Source organism: Pseudorca crassidens, chromosome 1 (assembly GCF_039906515.1).
Source record: "Pseudorca crassidens isolate mPseCra1 chromosome 1, mPseCra1.hap1, whole genome shotgun sequence".
Taxonomy (NCBI): domain Eukaryota; kingdom Metazoa; phylum Chordata; class Mammalia; order Artiodactyla; family Delphinidae; genus Pseudorca; species Pseudorca crassidens.
In genome coordinates, this window is record NC_090296.1 from 117,960,672 (window position 1) to 117,974,543 (window position 13,872).

The window sequence follows — 13,872 nt, forward strand, 5'->3', positions numbered from 1 at the left end:
CTGTCAGCCAAACTGTAGCCCCCGATGGGCATTCTTGCTACCTGCTGGAAGCTTCTCCGCTGTAAGCCTGAGAGGACAACCGGCTCCAGATAAATGACCCGTGTGTGCAGTCCAGCTGTCCTTTCTTAGGCTTAGAATAGACTGCTTTATCCCGAGCGTCACTCCTTTTTTCAAATGTTCAACTCCCTTTCTTGTATGAAATAACAGCAGGCAATCGTTTGTGCCGATTTACGATGACTGACAAAATACTGAGTTGGAAACCACGTTTGTCCCTAGTTCTAGAGAGATTTTGCCCAGGGCTGCGTGACAGCCAAGAGCCTGGGAACCATCCCGGGCCAGCCCTGCCTCCCTGAGGGCACTGCCCTGCATTTCCTATCCTGCCCCTTCCGTAAATAAATCCCTCTTCCTTCAGAAATGCACCCGTAGTGAATTAGAGAGCGGGGTCAGCCCACAACATCTGAATTTAAGCTTAAAAAAGACGGTGGAGGTTTTCAGGGTCCTGATGTGACATCACAGACACTTTGCAACTTCACTGGAAGTTCATCACACTTCATTTTCTTCCCAAAAAGTTTAGCAGTGACAGCCGTAGAGGACTTTGGTGTTACCTGTGGGCTTCCCCTCAGGGCAAGTTAAGCACTCCCCTTAACTGTCCCGTGCGATCACTTTTTAGGGGCAGGGGCAGCATGGCAGTGCTTTGAAGAGAGAAGAGCTCACGTTTATGGATGACAAAGGAAGCTGCCCAGGATCCAGGACATGGGGGTGACAGCGCCCCGCTCTCTTCTTGGGGGCGGGGGATGCAATTAAAACGCAACAATCAAACCAACCTTTAAATAGTAACTTTTAAAAATATAAAAACAGCTCATTACAATGACTTTTCATTTTCTCTTTTCTTCAGGAATCAACTTGTCTTCCACCCTCGCCCTCCCTTGTGGGGAGAGCCTTAACAAGAGGTGGCAGCTGAGCATCTGAGACCCAGAGAGAGGAGGGAGAGAGGGAGGGAGAGAGACAGAGAGAGAGAGAGAGAGACACAGACAGACTCTGGATACGTCTCCCCAGCCTTAGAAAGGGAACGCACCTTGCGTATCTGCAGCCTCCCATGCCAGGTTGGGGGAGGGGCTCACCCAGGAACAAGAGCGGGGGTGGGGGTGGGGGGTGGGGTGGGGGTGGGGTGGGGGGGTGGGGGGGTGAGGGGCGTGGTTCACCAGAGCCCCTCCTTCCTTCTCACCAGACAGAATCACACATTATAAAATAATCCATAAAAATGCAGTATAAAAATTATCTTCCATATGCTACATCCATGGAGAGCCCACCACCAGGACTCACGACGCCCTTTAGCTTTTCCTTAGAAGAAGAAAAAATAAGACCAAAAGGAAAAAAGGAAAAAAAAAAAAAAAACCCCAAAGACCAAAAACCCACCCAAATCCTAACACCTCAGAACATTTTGGTACCAAAAAGTGGCACCTGCAGGAGACGATATTCTAGCTGTAAGCTGTCTGGGCTCCTAAGAGAGACGGGAAGCTACAAGAAGTCAGCCCAGTGTGCCCCCAGCCCAACCCCAAGTCCCCTCGCCCCAGGCAGGGGGGAGATAAACCTGACTCACAGCTCTGCAGGTTAAATACACACTTTCCCTCTAAGGAGAGAGGAGGTCAGAGGCAGGAAAGGGGAGAGGAGGCATTTTATGAAAGGACATCACTTCTAATTCCTTTTATTCAAATTAAAAAAAAAAAAAAAAAAAGCACCCACATCAGTTGCTATTTTTTCTCTGGTAGCTCCCTGAGCTGAGTCGCTATGCTTTCCTCTAACTTCGTGTCCTTTTTAGGTTGTGTCCGAAGATTAAGAAGGGCCGGAGACAGAGTGGCTTTGAACTTCCATTTCTCACCACGATAACCAAATGTGCACCAAAGAGAGATGGAGGTCAGGGTGGGTGGGAGGGAGGGAGGGAGAGAGAAAGGGAGAGAGAGAGACAGACAGACAGACAGACAGGGTGTCAGACACCTGAAAGGGGAGCATGGAGCTCAGGGGACTACAGAAAAACCCACCATTTCTGCTGCCGTCACCCGGGCTGACACCCATCTCAAGCTCTGTCAGTCCGTCAGTCTGTCTGGAGCTTGGTCCTGACACGCCTCAATCGATTCCCAGGTCCACACAGAGATACACTTGTCCGGGGGGTACCTGGTAGCCAACCTGGCTGCCAGCCGTAGTGCCTCTCCTCCACCCCAGGAGTTTTCTCCCCGTTCTACTCCCTCTCCATTCTGCACCCCGCTCCCTGCCTCCCCTTCCCAGATGGGAACTTTTGTTTTTTTTTTAAAAAAAAAAAAAAGAAAAAGCCACCACCACGAGTGGATTACAAATACAGCAGGCGAAATACACGGCTGGCGTTGCCGGTGGGAAGGGGCCTCCTCCCCCCGCTGACCAGTCCGAGATAGGAGTCTGTTATTTACACTTTTCACAAACCTCGTGCGCTGCACAGTCAGGGACGTGAAACCCCCCCTCCCCTGGCACAAACGTGTGGTCCACGCTCCAGTGTCCCCGAGCCAGGGCAGGGGAACACATCAAAAACAAGAGGGGAAGGAAAGATTCATGAGGGCGTCTGTGGGGAGCTGGAGCCACGAGCCCCCGAATAAATCTATGTGTAGCATCTGCCAGGATCGTTAAGGGGAGGAGAGGAGAAATCCATCAGAGTCCGTGAGTCCCATCAATCCACGCCTGGGAGTCCCGACTGTGACGGGGGCACCTTCTCAGCCGCCGGAGCACAGCGCTGGCCCGCTTGCCGCCCATCCTCCACGTCCACGGAGCCCCTCGCCGGGGTCTCCCCGGCACAGCTGAGTCTGTTTCTCCCGGAGTTTGACAGCCCTGTTACAGTCCTTGTTTAGTAGATGACCTCATAAACCGTGGCCTTCTTGTCACCAGAGCCTGTTACAATATATTTGTCATCCGCCGAAATGTCACAACTCAAGACAGATGAGGATTCCTTAGACTGGAGGAGGAGAGGCAAGAGAGGGCGGCGAGAGAAAGGACAAATTCACTTTGTGGGTACTGGACGCCCTCCCTTTCAGTGCTCTCTGAATTCAACCGCCCTCTGCCCGCCCTGGAGCCCACACTGCAGGGCCTTCAAACACAGCCCTTCCCGTTAGAGGGGCCCCTTCCACCTGCTTCCCCACAAGGAAAAGCTCGTTAACAGGGCCCAACGTGATCTGTACAGTCTCTGAGGAGCAAAACAGAACACTTGAGCCTCGTGAGCTTTGATCCTGAGTTTACAAACAGGAAGAAGCTTTTCTGAGCTGGGAGCAGGTGTCAACAGGCCAGACCCTCAGCCTGGTGAGCTAAGAAAAAGGATTTGCACCTGAGTTTTGAAGCATCCAGTGTAACTGGAGACTTGAAAGTTACATGCGTGACACGCTAGATGCCAGACTTCTAGCCTGAATCCAGAAAGTGGCTTGTTGGCTCTGAGAGCGGGTGTGACTGTGTGTGTGTGTGTGTGTGTGTGTGTGTGTGTGTGTGTGTGTGTGTGTGTGTGTGTGTGTGTGTGTGTGTGTGTGTGTGTGTGTGTGTGTGTGTGTCATGTCTCTGTATGTGTGCGCGTCTGTGTGACCAAGTGAGAGGGTACAGCATCAGGCCCCAGGTCTTGAAAACTCACAGAAAGCCTCCTCCTTCTCTCCCATCTCCTTCTGGATCTTTCTCCTGCTCCACCTCTCTCCCTACTTGGAAGTGTTGAGATGAAATACGAACTTACTTGAATATCAGACAACACTGCTCAGAGAAAAAGCTGCCCAGTTTGCTCAAATGCCCAGCACACCTCCTGCGAGGGCGCAGCGTGCAGGCCAAAGCCAAGAGCATGTTTTCACTTCTCCTTGCTCTAGAAACCCTACAAGAGCCCCTGCTTAAAAAGCCCTCACCCCGAGGGGTCAGATGCCATTAGCAGCAGAGTGTATGGCCCACGGATGCGCCCAAGTCCAAGCCCTTGCCTCTGGAGAACCCATCCTGGACCCCCGGCAGGCAGGGGCTGGAAGAGGCCAAGGCAAGTTCTGCTTCACCTCCCCCAGCCCCGCCCCCATCGCCGCGGACGGGCCCTGACTCTGGGCAGGATCAGGAGGGGCGCTCGGGTGGCGGGTGGTACCTGGAATATGCTAGCTCCATACGGTGTCCTCCAGGCGTTGAGAAGGTTATCCTTCCCGGTGCTCACAAACCACTTGCCTGCGGGCGGGAGGCAAAGGAAACGTCAGGTTGTGGGCTGCTGCCCTCTCAAGTGAGACCCGCCCCATACATGGCTGGCTGCCATGGAAACACAGTGTGAACCGCTAACCAGTGCTGGGCCAACTCTTCACTCGTGAGAGGCATTTTGTAACCGAGACACGGTAACACAAACATCGACACCCAGAGAATGCCTTCCTCTGCGATCAAGGGGAGGGGTGGGCAGGCTGGGATGGAGAAAGGGAGGATCTGCAGTTAATCACAGGGATTACACTGCCCGAAAGATGCTTTTTAAAGCCACTAAGGTTGACTGATCCATCTCGATTCTACCGCTGGAAGACGGCAGGAAGTGCTAGGAATGACAAAGCTCTGAGTGTCTGGAGACCCAGCGGAAGGCGGGGATTGCTGCAGGTGCGCTGCCAGGGCTCTGCCTGCGTTAATGCCCCAGGGCTCCCAGAGCCACGTGGGGTGCCTGCAATTCCTGGTCCACAGAAAGACCGGTCGGGGTTTAGAGAGGACGGGACGCATCAGAGCTGCACAGCCACAACTACTGAGTCCGCGTGCCACAACTACTGAAGCCCACGCGCCTACAGCCCGTGCTCTCCAACGAGAGAAGCCACCGCAATGAGAAGCCCGCCCACCGCAACAAAAAGGAGCCCCCACTCGCTACAACTAGAGAAAGCCTGCGCGCAGCAACGAAGACCCAACGCAGCCAAAAAGGAATAACTAAATTTTTAAAAAAGTAAAATAAATTTATATATTAAAGAAAATGAAGTGGGTCAGCAGATATTCCAATTCAGAGCTATGGCCACCAAAGCCTGGGGTCTGAACCACAACCTGGAAGCACTGCCGGCAGGGCTGTGAGTACTGTTCCTTTGCCCCAAGCCAGCAAGCTCTGGCTCTAGCCTGGTCTCACAAGTGCTTGGTACCCTGTGGCAGCATCTGCATCCGAGGATGCAGGGGGGGGGGGATGCCAGATGGGGGGTACCGGTCAGGGTCAGGGGGCCTGGCTCTGGGACCGTGCTCACTTTGGGGCTCTGGCCCTTCTCTAAGCTTTGGGCCGCATCTATGCACAGAGGGCAGGCCAGGCCTCCCGGGGCTCCCGCTCCCCCAGGCTCACCGCAGTAGGCGAATTTGAGGGATAGCACGCAGCTCTCGTGCAGGTGCAGCTGGTACTTGTCGGGCTTGGTGTGGTGCAGCACCTCCACGTTGCTGCTCTCCATGCCCACGGCCAGCCACTCCCCGGTGGGGCAGTAACCCAGCGAGAAGATCTGCGGGGGAGGGGCATAAGGAGATTAGCATCCTCCCCAGCCACAGGGGTGAGGGTTCCTCGAGGGCCCTGCTCTGGGACCCTGAAGGCTCAGCGTCCCACCACTCCTTCCCCCAGCACCTCCCCACCTGCCATTTGCAAAGCCAAGCCCGATAACCCAGGGGAATGGGATCTCGTGTTTCATCCCCATTTGACAGGTGACGAAGTTGAGGCCCAGAGAGGTTGCTGACTCTAGAAAGTGGCAGAGCAAACTCAGAGGTGGCACAGATATTTCCCTCTCACAGTTATTCTCTCTGCCTCAGTGACTTCCGCCTTTCCTTAAGAAAAATGTGAGTAAATAAAACACTAACGTCTTGAATAGCAAGATTAAAATATTAAAACAAGCAATAAAACAACAACAGAACCCAGTAACACCTGGCACTTATAGAATGCTATGAGCCATGCTTACAGCCAAGGCTTTTAGAGGGACCATTTCAGGTGCTCCCACCAGACCCATGAGGCAGCTATGACTATTCCCATCCCACGTACGAAAACCAAGGCCAAAGTGCTCAACGGCAGAGGAGCTGGGAATCAAATCCAAGCCGCTGGGGCAAGTGTGTCCAAATCCAAAGCCTTGTCGATTCTGTTTCATTGCCACTTCCTCCAGGAAGCCTTCCCAGATGGCTCAGGTTGGTCTCAGGTCCATTTGCAACGACCAGGTGTGAGGGCCCCTTTGTCCCCTGACTCAGCCACTGGGACCTGGGGAGGGAAGGCCCCACGCTGCTCCAATGGAAGGAAGGGGGGGGCTCTCGGGGGCACACCTGGGAGGTGAAGTCGTGCTGCTGCAGCTGCCGGCCCTCCCGCAGGTCCCAGGAGCGCACGGTGTTGTCCAGGCCTCCGGTCCATAGCTTGGTGCCGTCGTGGGAGATGTCTATGCAGCTGGCCCCATCCGTGTGGCCCTGGAACTGCCTAGGAAGGCCAGGCAGGGATGGGGGTGAGCTCCGGGGAAGAACCGATGCCAAGCGGACAGCCATCCCAGGGGGCAGGCCAGCTCCGCCTGAGCAGAACAGGAAACTGGGGTCCATCGTCCCCCCGAGGAGCCTGCAGCAGAGCCAGGCCTGGGCCCCTCTCCTACTCTGCTCAAGGGTCTTCGGCAGGGGCAGTTCTGGGAGAGCAGGTACGTAACAGGGGAACCCCCCCCTTAGCCCGACACCCCATGCCTCCTCAATTTGCATTCTTGATCCATCCTTGTCACCCCGCATAAACCACGCGGCTGAGGCCATAAACCAGCTGCATGGCGCTATGACTAACGCAGACGGCCACACTGCACTGAGGGCCGATGCTGGGCCCGGCGCTGGGGTCCGACTCTAAGGAAGGGGCTTCACTCCGCCCGTTGCATGCAAGGGAAACCGAGGCACGGAGGTTAAGTGACCTGCACAAGGTCACACGGAGGCAAGATTGAAACCCTGCAGCTTTGCTCCTGAGGCCCCACACTTAACCACCAAGAGGTACTGCTCCTCCACTCTGGTCTCAACGCCTCTCCTTCTCCTGCCCTCTCTGTGTGTGTCCCCAGCTCCCCTTCTCCCCAGAGCCTTGTGCAAGTTCCTGGGCCAAGGAGCCCTCCATCGTCTACCCATGTCAGGCATCTGGCACAAGCTGTCTTCTCACCTGGGTGCCCTCGCCCGCGCTGTTCCGGCCGGCCCACGGCACCTCGGACAGGCCAGTCGCAACAAAGATACCAGGCACGGCCAGCGAGGCCTTCCCAAGGACAAGGACCCCCGCTCCCTCCCGTGCCTAACCTGACTAGGGTCTGGTTGTGCAGGTCCCACACGGCAATGTTCCCGTCGCTACAGCAGGAGAAGCAGACTTTGGCGTCGGGGCTGATGGCCAGGGCGTAGCAGGCCGGAGCCGAGGAAGTCAGCTCGGCCTTGATGCGGGGCGTGGGTGACGCCAGGTCCCAGATGGTGAGCGTGCTGGCCTCGCCGCCCACGATGAGCGTGCGCCCGTCGGGGAGCAGCTTGCAGGAGCGGATGTAGTTGTCCCTGTTCTGGAGGGGGAAGGGGCAGTGTTCAGCACCACCCTCCTCCCCTCCTGGGGACCAGGGGGGTCCACCACACTGAGCACCCTGGCCGCTTCTGCCCACTTCCTGCCCTTGCCGAAGGCAGCTGCCAGTCCGACTCGGCTCCTCATTCACTCCTCGTTCACCCCCCTTTCAAACTTTCACTCACTTCTTCACAGACCCCTGGAGGTCGGCAACGCCTCCCCTTACGGACGACGAAAGTGGGGCTCAGGGAGGTTTGCCAACTTGCCCAAAGTCGCCCAGCCAATACAGGGCTGCACCTGGCCGGGGGGGATGGGGCTCTCCCCCGACCCAGGCTGTCCCGCTCTCCTAGACCAGGTGGAAGGGATGCCCCCAGCCCCGGGATCCTCACCAGGCAGTCCAGCTGGGAGATGGGGCTCTTGCTGCCCGGCTGGCTGATGTCCCAGATCTTCACGCAGCCCTTGCCACCTGTGTAGACGTGCCGCGTGGGGTTGCTGATGGTCACTGCGCACACCACCTCCCCGTGGCTCAGCGTGTTGATCTGCCGGGCGTGCCTGGGGATGCCGGGGCCTGCCAGGGCATCGTGGGGGAAGGGCACGGGCTGCATCTGCCCGTCAGCACTCACGTGGAAGGAGTAGGCTCTGGGAGGGGGAGAACCACACTTCTGCCATCTCCAATCCTCTAATGACAGTGTGCACAGCTCCTGCCTAGTTTGACCGGCACCCGCCCCTGCCTGGCCTCCTTGCCTCCAGGTGTCCCCTCTCCCCAGATCTGAGGGCACCTGGTAACCCCAACCTCCTTGGCCTGGCTCCACCGGGCCGGAAACCGCTGCAGAGTCCAACCTTGGCTTCTGCCCCCGCTCACAGATCCCTGCTGCAAACCAGGCTGCTGACCCCAAACTGGCCATGCGAAGGGAGCACCCTTCCCCCACCCAGCTTGAACGCCACCCCTCCTCTAGGAGCCAGTGACGTTAGGGAGGAAAACGTGTCTGCGACCCTCCAAATGAGTCCCAGGGTGCACATCAGGGCCAGGGGCGAGCCAGCGTGGTCGGCCTGCTGTCTTAAGTGCCAGCTGTGGGCAGAACCCACAGGAGCCCCCGAGGCCAGGGCAGCTCCACGGCGTTTGGTTGAGAGACCGCAGTGTCCCAAGTGTTCCTTCCCTCTCAGAGCCCAGGGACCACATCCTCCACCCCAGCCCTGTCTCGTTCCCCTTTCAGAGGGAGCCTGGGGGCCGTTCAGGAGCGCGGCCAGGAAGCTTTGCTGGGGTTGCAACCTGGCCTCTGGGTACCCCGAGAGGGGCAGACACCTTCCCTCAGGGGAGGTCCACCAGGGCAGGGGATGGATGGGTGGGTGGGTGGTGTGCTCTCCCCTGCCCTCCCCAAGAAGCAGAAAATAGCCAAAGCTTACGGTTTTCCACCAGGAATGGAGGCGAGGCTGGAGGGCAGGCCCGTGGCCCGCATCGGGGGGTGAGGGTCAAACCCAACCTGTAAGGCAAGGCCAGGCCAGCCCTTAGTGCGGGATGCCGCCATACGTCCCCCCCACTACACATCCCCCTCCACCACCTCCTGTCCCACCCGCACGGCGCTGCCTCTTCAGAACCCGAGACAGCTGGGCAGAGCACGGCCCCTTGTTCCAGAGAGAGCACGGGCCCAGGAGGGCCAAGTGCCTCGTCCAGGACAATGGCAGGAACAGGATGATGGTCCAGACCCCGAACTCTGAGCCGGTTATCTTCCACTCCCACCCCCAGCTCATTCTCCCTGCTCTGCAAGGCCGAGCGGGCCCCTCCTCACTTTGTTCCCTCCCCTGGTGTCCCAGGGGGCTTGTCATGTGGAGAGGAGGCCAACCTGGGTTCAGGAGATCAAGAGAAAAACCGTCTCCTGGAAGAGGACCCACCTCTCCAGTCTGAACTGCTCTCAATAAACGGCAGACAAATCTTGGTATAACGGGCTGCCCCGTTTGCCAAGTCCCTGCCTCGTGGAAATCACCCGACTCACCGTGGGATTCCCACCCCCACAGAGCCCAGAAAGAGAGGTGTCAGCCCCGCTTCCCAGATGGAAAGGGGCAGCCCAGGGAGGCTGTGTTGTGTGAGGTCACGTGGCAACTGATGGGCAGACGGGGTGGGACCCAGGTCTGCTGACCCCCAAGTGTGTTCCACTCTTATTCCTAATAAACACTCTACCCCAAAGGCAGCTAGCTGCCTGGTCGCTGGGCCCAGGTCCCCTTTGGTGTGCACGAAGGGCCACCTTCACCCCCTCCAACTCCCCCGCTCCTTACCCAGTCCCCCCAAAAAAGGAGCCAAAAGGTCTACGTACAGCTCCAAAGCTCACCATTGGCGATCGGCCATAGGCGGCGGCAGCAGCGGCGGCAGCCGCGCTCATCTGGGGTGGGATGTTGTGGAGGCCGGCGTAGGCGCTGGGGCTGGTGAGGGAGCCGTTCATCTCATGGTGGCTCATCATGGCAAAGGGTGCAGCGTAGGAGCTGGTGATGGAGATGGGCGTGCGCAGGGCTGAGGCTGCAAGGAGGCGGCCGTCAGCCGGGAGAGGCCACCAAGGGGAGTGGGCCCCACGCCTCCATCAAGGGCAAAGCTCAGGCCACCAGGCTGCCTCCCTGCCCAGCAGCAATCCCTCCTGTGTTCTAAAGCTGCCTACTCCAAGCAGTCCTCCTGGACTGAACCCACCTACCAGAGAACCCCATCTTCACAGCCTAAGAAGGTTCGAGCTGAGAGATGTGACCACCGCTTTTTATAGAGCAGGACTCGGAGGCCCAGAGGAGGGGGCTGTGCAGAGCCTCACAGAACTAACAGCAGAGGCAGACAGATCACTGGTGTCCCGACCTGTCTGAAGCTCCTTCCACACACCTAGTGCACAGCGGCTCCAGGAAGCCCTGACATCGGTGTTGAAGCACCAGGCACTCACCTTCTCCTCAAACCTGACCAGGTCCCCCAGAGACGGGCCCTGGGAGAGCCCTGACTCTGACCCCCCTCCCTGGCCCCCACCTGTGAGGCTCCAGCCCTGGCCTGGGGCAGAGCCCCTCCCCTCAAACATGGTCAGCCCAGCCCCATCGTGCCTACCCATTATACCTATCGGGTCCATGCCTGGAGGCTTGCCCGGCATCGACCGGAGTCCTGGGGTCGTGCTGGTGCCCGGAGTTGGGGCATCGTTCCTTGGGGTTGGTGTGTTGGACTTGAGCCCAGGGGTGGAGGATTTGTCATTCTGAAGAGGGTAGATGCAGAGACCAAGGGAAGCCATGAAGATTCCTTTCTCCCAAGAGCTGGGCACCACATGAAGCCCAGTGCTGGACCCAGCTCTGAACCTTCTGCCCCACAGCTCCTCAATTCTTGCCCAATCTTGTTTGGCAGGGACTGTGGTAATTGTTCCCATTTAATAGATGCAGCAGCTAAGGCTTAGAAACGTTAACTAATAATAAGCACAGGGCTCAGCCTGTAAGTGGTAAAGACAGGATTTGAACCCAGGCCAAGCCCCAATCCGTGTACTTTCTACTCCAGCCCTCTGCCTTCCACTTAGCACCACTCCAGATCCAGACCCTTTTCCAGAACGTTTTCCCTCTGCCCCCACGTTCCCCACCCTCTCCCAGCCTCTGCGGCGCCAGGGGCAGACCCCACATACATGACCAAGGTCTTTGGTCTTGGAGGAGGGCGTGCTGCTGGAGGAGGCCACCGAGGCGGGGCTGGTGGGAGCGTCCTTCTTCAGGCCACGGGCCTTGTCCAGCCCGTTTTCAGGAGGGGAGTGTGCCGGGCTGACCCGGGGCGTCGCTGGGTCCTAAAAACACAAGTGATACGGGGATGTGCCGCGCAGTGACGAGTCTGCAGTCTCTCTGCTCTGGGGACGGGAATGGAGTGGGCACAGGGCATGGGAAAAGAGCCTGGTCCCAAGTGGGGACAATGAGTTTTTAATGACCTAGTCTGACCCCTTCATCCCACAGATGGGGGGAGACTGAGGCCTGGGTGGGTGGAGGTGACCTGCCCAAGATCAAATACAGGTTCAGGACTCCAAGCTGGGCAGCTGGGCCTTGGCCCTGGGTAGGTCCTTTCCAGCTCCCCCTCCCTCGCTAAGGCTGACCCAGGAGGCTCACAAGCCCAAGATCCCAGGGGTGGTGGGGAGAACAGAGCTGACCTGGAGGACCATGGTGACTGGGAGCCAGCCCTCCCCTGGGGTCTTCAGGGGCCTCTCTCTGGAGACCCAGCCTAGGAACCCCAGCAGTGTGCACGAATGCCCAGCCACCAGGCAGCCAAGCCCTGCCCTCCTCCTCCTGACCAGCTGGATGCCCCAACCCCAAAGGCCTCGTCACCCAGCTGGGGCTGCTGGTAACGGTGCAACAGCTGAGACACGACAGCTCCCACCCAGGACAGGAGCAATCGCCGACCACCCTGCACAGGGACAGTCGCCCTGCGACCTGGGCCGGCCCTTACCTCATTGGAAACGTCCACCACCAGATCGTCACTCTTGTCCCCGTCACTGTCCTGCACGGAGAGGGAAGCCAGTGAGAGGCCACGCCCACCCCAGACTGAGCCCAGACCACGCCCCTGCTTCCACCAGCCAGGATCCGAACCCCGGCCAAACCCCAAAGTCCATGCTCTCCCCACTCAGCCCCACCAAAGCTGACCTCTTCTGCCTGCTGTTTGCTAGCCCAGCCCCCAGCCCCACGGTCACTCTGCTCCCACGCCCACAGGCGGCCTCACCAACACCTGCCCAGTTATAATATTTCTAAGGCTGCTTTAACATGTCGCTCTGGAGCCAGACACCTCTCTCCAGCTGGCCTGATATCCACCACCATTTGCAAGTGAGTGCGCTGGTCTCGTTCCATCATTCCCATCACCGTGTGTGTGGGGAGGGGATTAGCCTTGTCTCCCAGAAACGCAGCTGAGGCTTTGGCTGTGCTACGTGTCCGGAGCCCCAGAACAGCCAAGGAGCTGAACACGGAGGGCCGGGCCCAAGGGTACCAGGTCCCACAGTGCATCGCCCCCTGCCCTCTGCCCCAGCTCTCAGCCCTGCTCGGCCTGGCACAGAGCAGACACCACGACCACCTGTAGGGTCGAAGTGTGGGGATGCCAGGAACGGTCCCCAGAGCAGACCGGAGGTTCTGAGGGGGCCGTGATGGCAGCAGGGGGTTTTTGGCCCATCGGGGGAGGTGCCCCTAAGCTCTCCCCAGGCCCTACGGAGGCTGGGATGACTTCCCTGTCCACTGCCTCCTGGCCATGGTCCGCAGGCTCACAGGACATCGGTCTGTGGACGCTTCCCCTGCCCGGGCCACCTGCCCTCCTCAGTGCGGCAGTGTCTCCTGCCCCCACCTCTTCCTGACTCTCCCACGACTCAGGCCCCGTGGGGTCTCCCCCAGCCCAGCCCACCCAATCCAAACCCCGGTGGAACCCGCCGCGCTCTCAGACGCACGTAGCGGCTCAGACTGTCCTTCTCCTCTGCTTTCCGCTTCTTGGCTTCCATGCTGTAGTCGGCAGAGCCCCGATGCTTCTCACTGGCCCGCAGGCTTTCCGAGGGCGACACTGAGTTATTCTGGAAGCAAGGAGGAGAGTGAGTATGAACATTTCATGCACATATCGACATAGCTAAGTGACTCAGAAGGTCAGCTGAGGTGTCGTGTGTGTCCTGCAGGTCTCAGCTCCATCGGAGGTTCCCCAGGGACGCCTTCCCAACTCCCCAGACTCGGTTCCTCTGGGAGCACGACAATTCTCTTTTATAGCTGCTATTAGATAATTAACCCAGCACGGGCCGTCTGCCTCTGGCCTATGAGACTGTATGCCTCATGAGGGCGGGCGGGGGTCACGCCTGTGTCCCCCACCGCCCATCTGTGCCTGCCACATACATTTGCTCAAAGAATGGATAAGCTCAATCTGCACTGCGTCTCGAAAGATGGATCTGAGCCGACAAACTGGGGCCAAGTGCAATACTTCACCTGCGGAACCCGACAGGAGCGGGGAGACTGACCGGGACGGGGATCGCCGGGGTGCCAACAGGCCTCCTAAGTGTAGGTGGGCGATGGGGCATTTTGTGCGAACACCCTACAACTACAGCATGGCCTTCTACAACTTTAGAGAAACTCCAGAGTTATAAAGAAACAGAAAATGCAATGTCATGAAGCCTTTCCCCTCTTAAGACAGGAAAAGGTATAGAGGACAGGCAGACTCCCCCGCTTTGTAATGACGGGAAAGGAGGGGCCCCAAGACAATGGGCAACGTGCCCAAGGTCCCCCAGCAGCAGGCAACACGAAGGAAACCCAAGTTTTGCAGGCCTGGAAGAGACTTAGCAAGTTCTCCCTTCAACTACAAAGCAAGTGAGGACAAGGAGAGTTTGGAATTTCAGGCCTGGCAAGAGGGAAGGTGGGCCAACAGGCGAGGCAGGAGAAGTACCGGCCAGCGG

General features: G+C 58.2%; 1 protein-coding gene across 8 annotated transcripts in view; it reads right to left on the reverse strand.

Annotated features, from left to right (window-relative positions):
• Window positions 1–821: 821 nt before the first annotated feature.
• The window catches only part of TLE3 (TLE family member 3, transcriptional corepressor), a 48,722-nt gene continuing 35,671 nt past the window's right edge, over window positions 822–13,872 (reverse strand). For 2 of the 8 annotated variants that reach the window (XM_067752015.1, XM_067751978.1), the window contains exons 9-20: window positions 12,889–13,008; window positions 11,910–11,960; window positions 11,107–11,259; window positions 10,560–10,692; window positions 9,808–9,992; window positions 8,888–8,964; window positions 7,873–8,122; window positions 7,240–7,487; window positions 6,262–6,409; window positions 5,312–5,462; window positions 4,118–4,194; window positions 822–2,977 (exon numbers count right to left, since the gene is read on the reverse strand). In XM_067752015.1, the coding sequence (XP_067608116.1) occupies window positions 2,870–2,977; window positions 4,118–4,194; window positions 5,312–5,462; window positions 6,262–6,409; window positions 7,240–7,487; window positions 7,873–8,122; window positions 8,888–8,964; window positions 9,808–9,992; window positions 10,560–10,692; window positions 11,107–11,259; window positions 11,910–11,960; window positions 12,889–13,008 (1,701 nt within the window). In that variant the 3' untranslated portion in view covers window positions 822–2,869. Of the gene's footprint in view, window positions 2,978–4,117; window positions 4,195–5,311; window positions 5,463–6,261; window positions 6,410–7,239; window positions 7,488–7,872; window positions 8,123–8,887; window positions 8,965–9,792; window positions 9,993–10,550; window positions 10,693–11,106; window positions 11,260–11,909; window positions 11,961–12,888; window positions 13,009–13,872 lie in introns of all 8 variants that reach the window. The other 6 variants (XM_067751994.1, XM_067751965.1, XM_067752004.1 and 3 more) reach the window with 3 other exon arrangements.